Source organism: Sardina pilchardus, chromosome 4, assembly GCF_963854185.1.
Source record: "Sardina pilchardus chromosome 4, fSarPil1.1, whole genome shotgun sequence".
In the NCBI taxonomy this organism is placed as follows: Eukaryota; Metazoa; Chordata; class Actinopteri; order Clupeiformes; family Clupeidae; genus Sardina; species Sardina pilchardus.
Window position 1 is genome coordinate 32,120,705 of NC_084997.1, and position 12,452 is coordinate 32,133,156.

The 12,452-nt window shown below is 42.4% G+C and overlaps 1 protein-coding gene across 3 annotated transcripts; it reads left to right on the forward strand.

Moving 5' to 3' along the window:
- The first annotated feature begins 1,202 nt into the window (after positions 1-1,202).
- On the forward strand, positions 1,203-10,310 carry LOC134078860 (inter-alpha-trypsin inhibitor heavy chain H3-like). 3 transcript variants are annotated; one of them, XM_062535021.1, is made up of 15 exons: positions 1,203-1,765; positions 3,269-3,432; positions 3,586-3,690; positions 3,953-4,115; positions 4,263-4,373; positions 5,135-5,263; positions 5,461-5,577; positions 6,607-6,775; positions 6,916-7,026; positions 7,191-7,372; positions 7,867-8,040; positions 8,362-8,495; positions 9,155-9,327; positions 9,632-9,673; positions 10,089-10,310. In XM_062535021.1, the coding sequence occupies exons 1-15, from the start codon at positions 1,700-1,702 to the stop codon at positions 10,172-10,174; spliced, it is 1,926 nt and encodes a 641-aa protein (XP_062391005.1). In that variant the 5' UTR covers positions 1,203-1,699; the 3' UTR covers positions 10,175-10,310. The 3 variants fall into 3 exon arrangements, with proteins under 3 accessions (XP_062391005.1, XP_062391006.1, XP_062391007.1); XM_062535022.1 differs by lacking the exon at positions 9,632-9,673 and having other exon boundaries at positions 1,204-1,765; XM_062535023.1 differs by lacking the exons at positions 9,155-9,327; positions 9,632-9,673; positions 10,089-10,310 and having other exon boundaries at positions 1,205-1,765; positions 8,362-8,499.
- The last annotated feature ends 2,142 nt before the right edge of the window (positions 10,311-12,452 follow it).

A 12,452-nucleotide genomic window follows, 5' to 3' on the forward strand; every position in this document is an offset into this window, starting at 1 on the left:
TCTGGGGACAGGCAACCAAAAAACGGGGACTGTCCCCTGAAACCGGGGACGTCTGGTCACCCTACGCTAGAATGACCCTGGTCGCCATTCACATTCACTTATGAACCACAAACAACGCTTGGTCAGTCTGCAGTAATAGCAGTAATAGCAGTACAACAACACTGCACTCAAAAAGTGGGCGGTGACAAGAAGAGAGATCAGCCGATGACTCACTGTGACCGGTTGTTACAGTAGGCCTACATGTCTGAAAGTTGCACAGGCATCAACCCATTCTCAGACTCAGACACATCATTTCATATCATGTTGTAATTATGCCTGCAAACACTCTCCCACACCTCAGGCCTCACAGGTCAAGTTAGGGTCATGGTTAGGATGAGGCCTTGGCGGTGGCTGGCTGTTTGCAGGCTGCCCAGGGTGAAGGGCAGCTCTAGAGGTCAGCTAGGGGTCAGACGGTGGCCTAGGCCTCCCCCAGGGACTGTAGGCTAGTAACCATATGTGGTGGAATTTGTCACGCCAAATTAGTTTTGGGTGATATGAACCAACAATTTCAGTGCTGAAAGGCTTCTTCATAATCTGAAGTGAAATATCTACTGATATATTTCATAGATGACAATAGAATATATACTTTTTTTTGATCCTGTGAGGGAAATTCTCTGCATTTAACCCAATTTAACCAAATTAGTGAACACACAGCCCACAATGAACACACAGTGAGGTGAATCACACAACCCAGAGCACTGAGCTGCCTGCCCAACCAGCGGCACTCTGGGAGCAGTGAGGGGTTAGGTGCCTTGCCCAAGGGCACTTCAGCCGTGGACTGGTCGGGGATCGAACCGGCAACCCTCAGGTTACAAGCCCAAAGCCCTAACCAGTAGCCTAGGCCACGGCTGCCCCAATTTACCAAAGGATTCGACAATGGAGTCACCAGAAGAAAAAAATATAGAGGGACTATAATAACTATGTATATAACTTAATATAGCCTAGTTATATAAGTCTGTGAAGAGTAACCGTTCATCTGCTGCTGCTTGGCCGGTGAATGCATGCGGTCAACACTGCCCTCTGGCGGTAGAAAATTGAAACATTTAAGGTGGAATCGAAACTTAACTCCACAGCATTTTTAACCGGGTTCCAATTTCTGAAGTAAGAAGCACATATAACTTGCTGCCGACACCGATGGTTCATGTAGCACGTAGCACACGACATGGACATTTTGAACGATATTTCTAAGCAGTGGTCACATGAGATGGCTGCTTGAACCACGTTTCGAAACATTTGTGCGTCGAAGCCTGTTACACCAGAGACAAATATAGGAGAGGGACTTTGGTTACACTGATTCGAGCGTCACATGCTACAACTTCATCCGGTTCATAAAGCTGTGCAATCTTTAGTTGTTGAAGCGTTTGTTAGTTAGTTGCTTAATCAATGATCTTTGTTAGTTGGTCTGTCGATATCAACCGCATTGATACGAATGAGTCCTATTTCCCACGAAAATCCAGGCAGCCAATGCAACTTTGGTACGACGTGGAAAATGGGTAAGCGCCTATCAGACAGAGCCACCTCGCTCAGTGCGTAAAACGTTAGAAACCTCATGATGAAATGTGTTGATATCTTGACACCACTGCAACAGTAAGGCATCAAGGCTATATATTAAGACTGAGAAAAGAAGGGAACATTGTCTGCGACATCTCGAAGGATCACTATGGGTAGACAAGCAACCGTTCTACTATTATTTTTTCTGCAAATCGCGACTAGTCAGCCTCAAACGGTAAGTTCATGTGGACCAATACTAGGCTATAGCCTACTGATTAATTGATAGTAAGTTGGGGTGTCTGAGTTAAATTGCACCAAAAATGATCGTATCAATTATTAGCTTGTTCGATACAGTAGCCTATGAGTTCGCTTTAAGGAAGACATTAGTTGGTTGAAACTACTTCCATTATGATTAAGTTTTCCATACATTTTTAAATGTTTCAAGTAGGCTACTATAAAAACTAGACTATGACATAGCTACTGTATTACAACATAGGTATTACAACTTGCAAGAGCTCGCACAAAAATAAACAAATTTACGTTATCAACATTCACACCAAAGAGCAACATTATTGTGTTTACCATGAACATAACCTAATATTTTGTCTGAAATTGCTGTAAAAAAAAAAAAAAAACACGCACAAAACCTGTTATAGAATTACCATTTGATGCCAGAATTGAATTTGGCATCCTCTAAAACCTCTTAAACCACTCCAATATCGTAGAAACTGTTCACACAGTGCAATATCTGCACTCACTGTAAACATTTCAGGGAAAAAGAAAAAAACATGAATCAACTGGCAGCTTCCAGGTTCCAACTTCTTGTTAGGACCTGAACACCGATGGTGCACAGGGCTGGGACGGCCTTGGGCCTTAAGCCCCATTGTTTTTGTAAGGATTCTTCTTCTTCTTCTTCCTCTTCCTCTTCCTCTCTTTTCCTGGGACCTTACTTTACCTTTTTTGAGGTGGCTCCCATAGTGGAAACTTATGAAATTAGGTACATGCGTCAGTCGTAGCGCCCGCTACTCAGGGACAAAGGCTTGGCCCTGGGTGTGGCCCAGGGACTCGCTGGCGCTCCCAGGGAGCAGTGAGGCACTTCAGTCGTGGACTGGTCGGGGGTCCAACCGGAAACCCTCCAGTTACAAGCCCGAAACCCTAACCAGTAGGCCATGGCTGTGGCCATACTATAAATTAAATGATGAAGTTGTTTACTTATTTAATGAAATGAGTCAACTGTATATTTGCTCCCACCCACATTAACAATGATCTTGAATCAGTTAGCAAATAACTGTCCCTACTATTTAGATCAGTGGTTCTTAAACATTTTGTCTGGCAAATAATTTTGCGACCCCTCTCATATTTCTGGTGACACCCAGTTTAAGAATCACTGGCTTACATGTAGATGGGTTATTTGCCAACTACAGTAGCTAGTTGATGAACATGGATAATGTTTGAATCAGACCATGTTGTCAAGTGATGCAAAATCTAAAGTTGAAGTTACACACTTGCCACAGGATAGCCTGGCCACAACTTCAGAGAACACAAATGCTATATGCTTATTTTTTACGATTATGAGGGGGTCCTCGGAATATTTTCTCCACCACAAGGGGTCAATAGAACCAAAACATTTGAGAACCCTTGACATAGACAGACACACGTCAGTCAATGTGTGGAATGTGCCATGCACTCAAGCCACTGATTAACCATTATTTAAGTTGATTATTGCTGTTTCTGATAGAGGGGCGATTGGGATATCCACAGTTTCCATGTCAACACTACTGTGACCTGTCGCTATGCCATCACAGTCATCACCAGCCATGTGTTCAATCGCAATGACAACTCAACCGAGATCGACTTCCATGTCAAGATCCCGAAAAGAGCCTTCATCAGCAAATTCAGAATGTGGGTTTGGTATAAAACATTGTCAAATAAATGAGCGAATGTAGTATGATCCAGCAGTTGTTGGCATGGTCAGCTGTAATATACACTAATTATATGCCTGTATATTTTTGTGTCTTTTTCTCAATTTGTCGTTTTCTCTTTGCCCTTCATCAGGACTATTGATGGGAGGATTTATGACGGAGTGGTCAAGCCAAAGGAAGAGGCCAGGCAGCAGTACAATACGGCTGTATCACGAGGCCAAAGTGGGGGACTGGTCAGGTTCGCCCTTACAGCCAACACACCAACCAGCATCTACATATCTATCTGACATCTTACAGCATATATATATATATATATATATACATAAACTATGAGTGTGTGTTTGTATGGTGTGTGGTAAGAAGAAACAGATATGCAGTATGTGAAAAATCACCAATGTTTTCATTTAAAGCTATTCTTGGAGTTTATTTGTTTAATTCTCTTTGATATTACATGCAGTGTGGTTGTGTTTTTAAAGTTGCCACTGTCCTCTCATCCCCAGCGCTGTAGGCAGGACTTTAGAGGACTTCAAAACATCAGTGTCCGTCGCTGCTCACAGCAAGGTGACCTTTGAACTCACCTATGAGGAACTGCTGCAGCGTCGTCTTGGCAACTATGAGCTGCTGATCAATGCCCAACCTGGCCAACCTGTTAAAGACTTCAAGGTGTGTGTCTGTGTGAACAATACCACTGGAAGTAGTGGAGTGTGTGTGTGTGTGTGTGTGTTTGTGAGAGAGAGATCATTTGTTTCTTTAGGTTTGTATACTGTAAAATACACTGTTTGAATTTTCCCCTTTATGCGGTTTCACCAGATTGATGTCAGTTTGTACGAGAAGCCTGGCATAAACTTTCTACAGGTGGAGGGTTCTTTGGCTACAAATGACCTGGGCAGTGCGATCACAAAATCACATGTGGATGAAAAGGTAATGCCGTTTCCCATTCAAGCCTGCTGATGCAACTGAACCGGAGGATTGCTCTTTCTCATTGTTGATTTGTTAAATTAGTGTTGAGATTATAGTAGTATAGACCTAGTATAGACCTACAGTTAGGAACAGAATTGTTTATACCCCTGGTAAATGTTGATTTAATGGTGCTTCTATCTTGACCAACATGTTTATTCTGACTGAAAATGACACTGCCACATGCCAACAGCACCACATTTTATTTTATGTTGTCAAAGGTTCTGGGGGTAATATGGCAAAATGCCCCGCTACGCATGCCAAAGCTGTGTGTGTTTTCAAACTCATGCCGTCGTGCCCATGTGTTGCCAAGGCTACTGCTCACGCCTAGTGTGGCACGTTGCCCTTCATGCTGCTTTTTGGTCCTGCCTCCTGGCTATTCAATATGCTGACTTGTGTGTAAACACTCGCGGTACGAGGTACCAGGCCGGCAATGTTTCGCCTCGTTTTTAGACGCACGATGCGGCATAAAGACGGCTCCTCTTCCCGTAAATGTTGCGCTTAGTTGACTTACAACCTTTTAGCATGCGGCATTTTAGCATGTGGCAATATGTTTGTTCAGTTTAAGAGAAAACCAACATTAAATCAGTACTTTCCAGTTTATGAATAATTGTGTTCCTAACTGTATGAAGTCTCAAGACCTTATTATTTAAAAATATACATTTTCTGTCACAAAATCCCATGTGGACGAGAAGGTATACTCAATAATTGTTTTTTTTATGTAGGCATGGGTGAAGTTCTACCCCACACAAGACCAGCAGATCACATGTGACGGCTGTGGAGAGAATGGACTTAGTGGTGATCTTAAGATTATCTTTGATGTTGAGAGGCCACATTCTAAGGGAGATATAAGAGTATGACAATCAACCCGTTTGATAATGCATGAAATCTGCTATACTGTATATACTATCATATAGTTTATAGCAGCATGGTCAGCAGTTACTTCATCATCTTCATATACTGTAATAATGATATGAAGAGTGCATGGTAGTGCACTACATTCTCACTGTGTGTTTGTTGATTGTTTGTTGTTTGTTTATGTCTCCTTAAGGAGTATGGTGGGTTTTTTGTACATTATTTCGCACCTACTGGTCTTCCACGCATTCCCAAGAATGTGGTCTTCGTTGTTGACCAAAGTGGATCTATGGCTGGCAAGAAAATCGAGCAGGTACATGAACCTATACCTGCAGCTGCCACTGTACATGTGTACAATATGTGTCTATATGTTAACAAGACAAATACATGAATGAAATAGCCAGCTTGTGTGTGTGTGTGTGTGTGTGTGTGTGTGTGTGTGTGTGTGTGTGTGTGTGTGTGTGTGTGTGTGTGTGTGCGCGTGTGCGCATGCGTGCGTGCATGTTAGTGTTCAAATGTAAGGGTGCTCTGAGCGATGTCACACGTTTTTAAGCTAAAACATTTTTTGTCACGTACCGCAAACATCGCCTCACTATCCGGTAGCTTGCTGTCCCCTGAACATACTGTTAAAAATACGGTTTCTTTAGACAGCCCAGACTCCACAAACGGCAACAAAAACAAACTGGTGCAACCTGCACACAAAACATAGAAACACAAAACACATAACTAGAAAAGCACCGAGAGAGCGCAGACCTCCGCCTATATTGTTCTTCCTTGGTGGTCATACATTTGAACCTAAACTTTTCGGATCGCCACCACGTGGCCATACAATGCCATTACACCGCCACACGAAAAACATAACCGTCTCCTGAATCCAGACGGTGATACGGATCACTTCCAAAATCGTTTCTTCCTTGGGTCATTTCAGACCTTCCCTGAAAATTTCATCGAAATTCATCAATCACTTTTTGAGTAATCTTGCTTTCAAACAGACAAACAAACAAACAAACAGACAAACAGACAGACAAACCCCGATGAAAACATAACCTCCTTGGCGGAGGTAACAAACAGTGTTCCAGAGAGTTTCAATTGCACAGGGAGGGAGGGGTAGGGAGTAGCGAGCTTGCCCAACATCGCCTGGAGCACCTTTAAGAATTTAATACAATTTAGGTGACAGTTTCTCTTTCTGATTGTGAACATTTGAATGAATAGCCACAGAAAATGTACACTGGTTCAGGCTTTCGATTTTGATTTTGCAATACAGTAATCAGAGTTGCTCCTCCCGTACTGCATTACAGTAATGTTACAAATATCAAACTCATACATTTGGATATTACTGTAGACTCGAACAGCATTACTGAAGATTTTGGGAGATCTTGCTGAAGACGACCATTTTGGCCTGATCTGCTTTGATGATAGAATTTCACCATGGAAACGTGAACTCGTCAGGGCAACCGAACAGAACCTAGAAAAGGCGAAAGAATTTGTCAGAACAATAACAGAACGAGGAGGTAAGATGGGCTCCAACATGCAACAAAACATGGCAGCGTTCCTTTTAAAACAAAATAGATAATAACGAATTAGTAAAACGTTAGTATTTTCAAGTGCAATTTCACATATCTAAAAGAGAGATATGTTCTATCCTCTTCAGCTACAGATATAAATGCTGCCGTGTTGGAAGGTGTGAAGATGATCAAAAAATCTCACAAAGAAGATGCAGCGTCCATCCTCATATTGTTGACGGATGGCGATCCCACTTCAGGTCAGGACACACACACACCTCTTGAAGCCAATAAGTCAACGTATCATGAAACTGAGGCATTATTTTAAGCTTAATAGTGCTAAAACTATAAAACTACATAGTGTTTCTTTAAGGTCAACAACTGAAAACTGGAGCACGTTGATGGTGTATCTTTGTTATGACAGGTGAAACAAGACCAGAAAGAATCCAATCCAACGTGAGAGAGGCCATTGGGAAGAGGTTTCCTCTGTACTGCCTGGGTTTTGGGTTTGACGTGAACTTTGAGTTCCTGCAGAAGATGGCCCAAGAGAACGATGGAGTGGCACGTAGGATCTACGAGGAGTCGGATGCGGCTCTTCAGCTGAAGGTACAAACAAGTCGCACTGTAAATGTTCGACCGACGGACAAATAAAGCTAGATGATGATTCCCTCTCTCTCCATGCATGCGTCACCTTTGTCTTTCGTTGAGGATTCTGCACATACTCTGATTGACACAACACTATACTTTCTTACCATCTCATTTATGCTGACTGCACCTCATGTTTTTATACATATTTACTTTAATAGATATTTTTTTGTTAACACTTTATCCACGTGTGGTCTCCCTAATGTTTCAATCACCACAAACGAGCTTGGTGGTTGTAACATAACACAGTGTATTCATATTGAAGGACACCTGCGGCCATTTCTAATAGCTGAAGATGTGGTGCAGATATTAATGTTGGTCAAGGAAGAAAAATATTTACACAAAAAAAAATACATCATTAATATGAATTTCCAGCATTCTATGCAATCACAGGCTGTATATGTTGATGCCTTAGGAGGACACGTCTTCATACCACTAACCTGTTTCCTGAACAGGGTTTCTATGAGGAAGTCGCCGTCCCTCTGTTGACCAGCGTGCAGATGAGTTACAGAGGTGCCGCAAACCTGACCCAAACCAGCTTCAGCTACTACTACAATGGCTCTGAGATTGTGGTGGCTGGACAGATCACTGACATCAATGACTTCAGTACAGAGGTGATCGGGATATCGGTAAGCTTCCAAGCCCACTTCCGGACTGGACATTTTTCAATACTCATGTTGAATTTCATCATGTCACATGAACCTGTAAACACTTACGCAGTTAGTGTCACGATACCAAAATGATGACTTTGATATGTTACCATGATGGTTTAAACCATTGATAGGGGAATTGGTAAGCTTTCCAGCCCGTTTGATTTAGTCTCATGAAACTGATCGTTTTTCATCCATACCTTCCTTCTCAATTTTACCACGTGACATGAGCACCTTAAGAAGCATTCTCCGTTTACTGTCTGTGTTTCTAAATATAATCCCTAAATGTCTCCACGGCAGACAGACAGCAAGGTGACATACAGTGGCGTCGAGCCCATTGACGATGACAAACTGCCTGCAGAGATGAGTGGCTTTGAGAACTTCCTCCAGAGATTATGGGCCTGCCTTAAAGTCAAACAGCTTCTGGAGAAGGAGTGAGTGGATGGTGAACGTGTGTCAATGTTTCTGTGTGTGTGTGTGTGTGTGTGTGTTGGGGGGGGGGGGGTGTATATTTCTGGATGCCGGAGAATATAATCAATTAACTCATTGACTACTGACCAAGAGACTGGCTGTTGATGGTTCCAAAACGCCCATCTATAACCTGTAAACTGGCATGGGAAAAAAGCTGCCATTTTTTTTCCACGGTCTCTGATGGGAGTGTCGCCAGTCTGTTTTGAAGTCCCACCCCTATGACTGCCCTACCATCGCCATCCCTATGACTGCCCTACCATCGCCTGCTGGGGTTCCCTGCCCGGATTCCTAGCGACCCATAACTTTCTGAATGTACTAATGGACAATGTATTCCCTACACTGGACTATTTGAACATTCTGATACTACAAATGACTTGCTCTACTGTAACTAACCCTAGGCAGATGGGTTGGGCCCTTGAGTCGTGGATCTGTCCGAGGTTTCTTCCTATATGTATCTCCAATTCTAGGGAGTTTTCCCTTGCCCCTGTTACTCATGGGCTCTCCTTGAATGTTTTAACACTCTGTAAAGCGCCATGAGACATGTGTAATGTTTTGGCGCCCTATAAGTGAAATCAAATTGAAATTGAAATTTGATCTACTGCTCTGGGTTGTTTGTTTTTAGGTTGGTGCTGACCGGCGAGGAGAAGGAGGCGTTGAGGAAGGAGGCCCTCGATCTCTCTCTCAAGTACAGTTTTGTGACCCCACTCACCTCGATGGTGGTCACCAAACCTGAGGGCGAGGACTCCCAAGTGGCCAACAAACCCAAAGAGGGAGACAAGTCTGCTGATGATGCTGGTGCTTGACTATTCATTGAAAGATTGTATAGGGACCAGTGCTTTAAGTTAATTGTATAATTACTGATGGATGCTTTGATGTTTGTAGGTTGTGCGTAATTTATGGATTTTTTTATTTTATTCTCTTTTTGTTTTGCTCTGGGAAAACACACACACACACACACACACACACACACACACACACACACACTATATCTGAATCCATTTGTAAGAATGTGTATTACACGCACTATAACTTCTTACTTTCCTTTCTCTATATTTAACCCCTGCCCCTCCTCTCACACCATCTTCCTTTTTCTACATAGAAAGAGAGTATAGAAAAAGCATCACGTTTTTGTCCAAAACAAGTAAGTTGGTACAACAACAAGATTGACATCTTAATATAATATTTACAAAGCCAATTTGTTGGTAAATGAACTTGCAATAGGGGAATTGTTCACCCAGGCCCGAAGACATCTGGCAAGAATCATGAAACATTACCTTGTCACAATTTTTAACTCCTGCCCCTCCTCTCACACCATCTTCCTTTTTCTACATAGAAAGAGAGTATAGAAAAAGCATCACATTTTTGTCCAAAACAAGTAAGTTGGTACAACAACAAGATTGTCATCTTAATATAATATTTACAAAGCCAATTTGTTGGTAAATGAACTTGCAATAGGGGAATTGTTCACCCAGGCCCGAAGACATCTGGCAAGAATCATGAAACATTACCTTGTCACAATTTTTAACCCCTGCCTCTCCTCTCACACCTCTCTTTAGGCTTTACGAAAAAAGGCAAAGTTATGAGAATGCTTCATGAAGGTAAATATGTTTTCCATCTGTTAAAATATATTCTGGGTTTATGATTAAAGTTTCACTGTCTTATATGACATGCAGGACAAGTATTTTGTTTATAGCAGTTTTTGGTGTGCCGTGATGTTGTGATACCTATTCAAGGTTCACGATTATGTTAGGAAGAATTACAGAGGAATTATGGTTTTGTCCGAAACAAGCGAGTTAAAGGGATAGTTCGGGTTTTAAGACACAAAGTTATATGGGTTCCCTGTCAGCAACGTTGTGCATCAGCAATGACTTACCCCCCGCCAGCGTCCTGTGAGCCGAGATCCAGCCGGTTTTTGATGCTGAAGAAAGTAGTCCGGCAAGTTTCTGGGGTCACGAAAGTAAAGTGTTTTTCTTCTCAAAACCATACGTGTTCAAAAGAGTGATATATTTGCACCACAAAAACGTTGTCCAGGAAAAATTCAAGCCTCGTTATCACTGGCACTATTTTCTCGATTCCTATCACTGCGCGCTACTGACAGCTGGACAACGTTTTTGTGGTGCAAATATATCACTCTTTTGAACGCATATGGTTTTGAGAAGAAAAACACTTTACTTTCGTGACCCCAGAAACTTGCCGGACTACTTTCTTCAGCATCAAAAACGATCAAAAACCGGCTGGATCTCGGCTCACAGGACGCTGTCGGGGGGTAATTCAGTGCTGATGCACAACGTTGCTGACAGGGAACCCATATAACTTCGTGTCTTAAAACCCGAACTATCCCTTTAAATGGTACACAATGCATTTACACCTTAATATATAACCTTTACGAGGCCAATTTGATGGTAAATGAACTTGCAATAGAGGAATTGTTCTCCTAGCATAGCCATACAGCACAGCTGCTAACAAGGAAATCAGCCATGCGACTTCAAGAAGACAAGTCAGGAGAAATAGGCTATTTACAATGGCAGAGTAAAATGTACATATATTGTGACTCTAGGGAGAGCTCTACAGTTACCAAAGATACCTGAACCTGCACAGTACACTTTAATTAGCAAAGCTATCAGATGTACCTTTCAGAAATAATACAGCATTTGCCCTGATATGACAACTTCAAAGTTTTGATAAAGTAAATGTAAGAGGGTAAATAGCGTACCTTTTGAGTGTGTGCATGCACACACACACACATGCACACAGGCATTGCGCAGACCACTACGTCACAGTGTGTACATGTATACTATATTGCCAAAAGTATTTGCTCACCCGCCTTGACTCACATATGAACTTTAGCTACATCCCATTCTTAATCCATAGGGTTTAGTATGACGTCGCTCCACCCTTTGTAGCTATAACAGCTTCACTGATGTTGGACGAGGAGACTGGCTCTCACCTCCACCCAGAACACCACCTTTGGGATGAATTAGCGCCGATATTGAGAGCCAGTCTCCTCGTCCAACATCAGAGTGTGACCTCACAAATCCGCTTCTTTCCCAGAAGAAGAGTTGAAGCTGATATAGCTGCAAAGAGTGGACCGACGTCATATTAAGTATGGATTAAGAATGGGATGTCACAGTCGCTCAAGTTCATATGTGAGTCAAGGCAGGTGAGCGAACACTTGTGGCATTATAGTGTACTTTAAACTCTCACTTTCTCGTTCCATGTGTTAATCCCACGGCCCCCTCTCAGATGTTCCCCCTTTTTCCCCCCAGAGTGCTGCTCTGAGGGGGGCGATTATGGTAATAACAAAATAACTTGTGTTTCTATGTGTGAAGGTTTTTTCCTGGTCTATGTATGAATTGAATTGTCGGGCTTTACAACACACAGGGAACATTGGTAGCAACCTGGTAGCATTATCTGTTAACTTGTCATGATCTGTGCATTGGTAATACTATCAGCTTTTTGTGAATTTAAAGTTTGTCTTTTTTTTTTCTTTTTCTCCAGATGAGGAGGACGACGAGATGGAAGAGGAGGACGAGATGGGAGAGGAGGGTGAAGGTTGGATGATGGAAGAGTTGCGTGATTATGCTGAGGAGGATTATGAGGCTTATGGTAAAAACAGATAATAATTTGTGCTTTCCATGTGTGGAGAAGTTTTTTCCTGGTCTATGTATGAATTCAGTTGTCAGACTTTGCGACACACCGGGAACCATGAAAAGTCCTGGTTGATTGTTTTGATGTTTGCAGGCTATGCATCATTTTGAATTCTCTTTTTGTTTTGCTCTGAGACAACACACACACACACACACACACACACACACACACACACACACACACACACACACACACACACACACACACACACACACACACACACACACAAGCTGAACCCTTTATCCGAATCCATTTGTAAAAATGTGAGTTAC

Coding starts and splice junctions, on each gene's coding strand:
- LOC134078860 (XM_062535021.1), top strand. CDS start 1,700: ATGGGTAGACAAGCAACCGTTCTACTATTATTTTTTCTGCAAATCGCG. Junction 6,776..6,915: donor AACAATAACAGAACGAGGAG/GTAAGATGGGCT, acceptor TATCCTCTTCAG/CTACAGATATAAATGCTGCC. Junction 9,674..10,088: donor CACGTTTTTGTCCAAAACAA/GTAAGTTGGTAC, acceptor ACCTCTCTTTAG/GCTTTACGAAAAAAGGCAAA.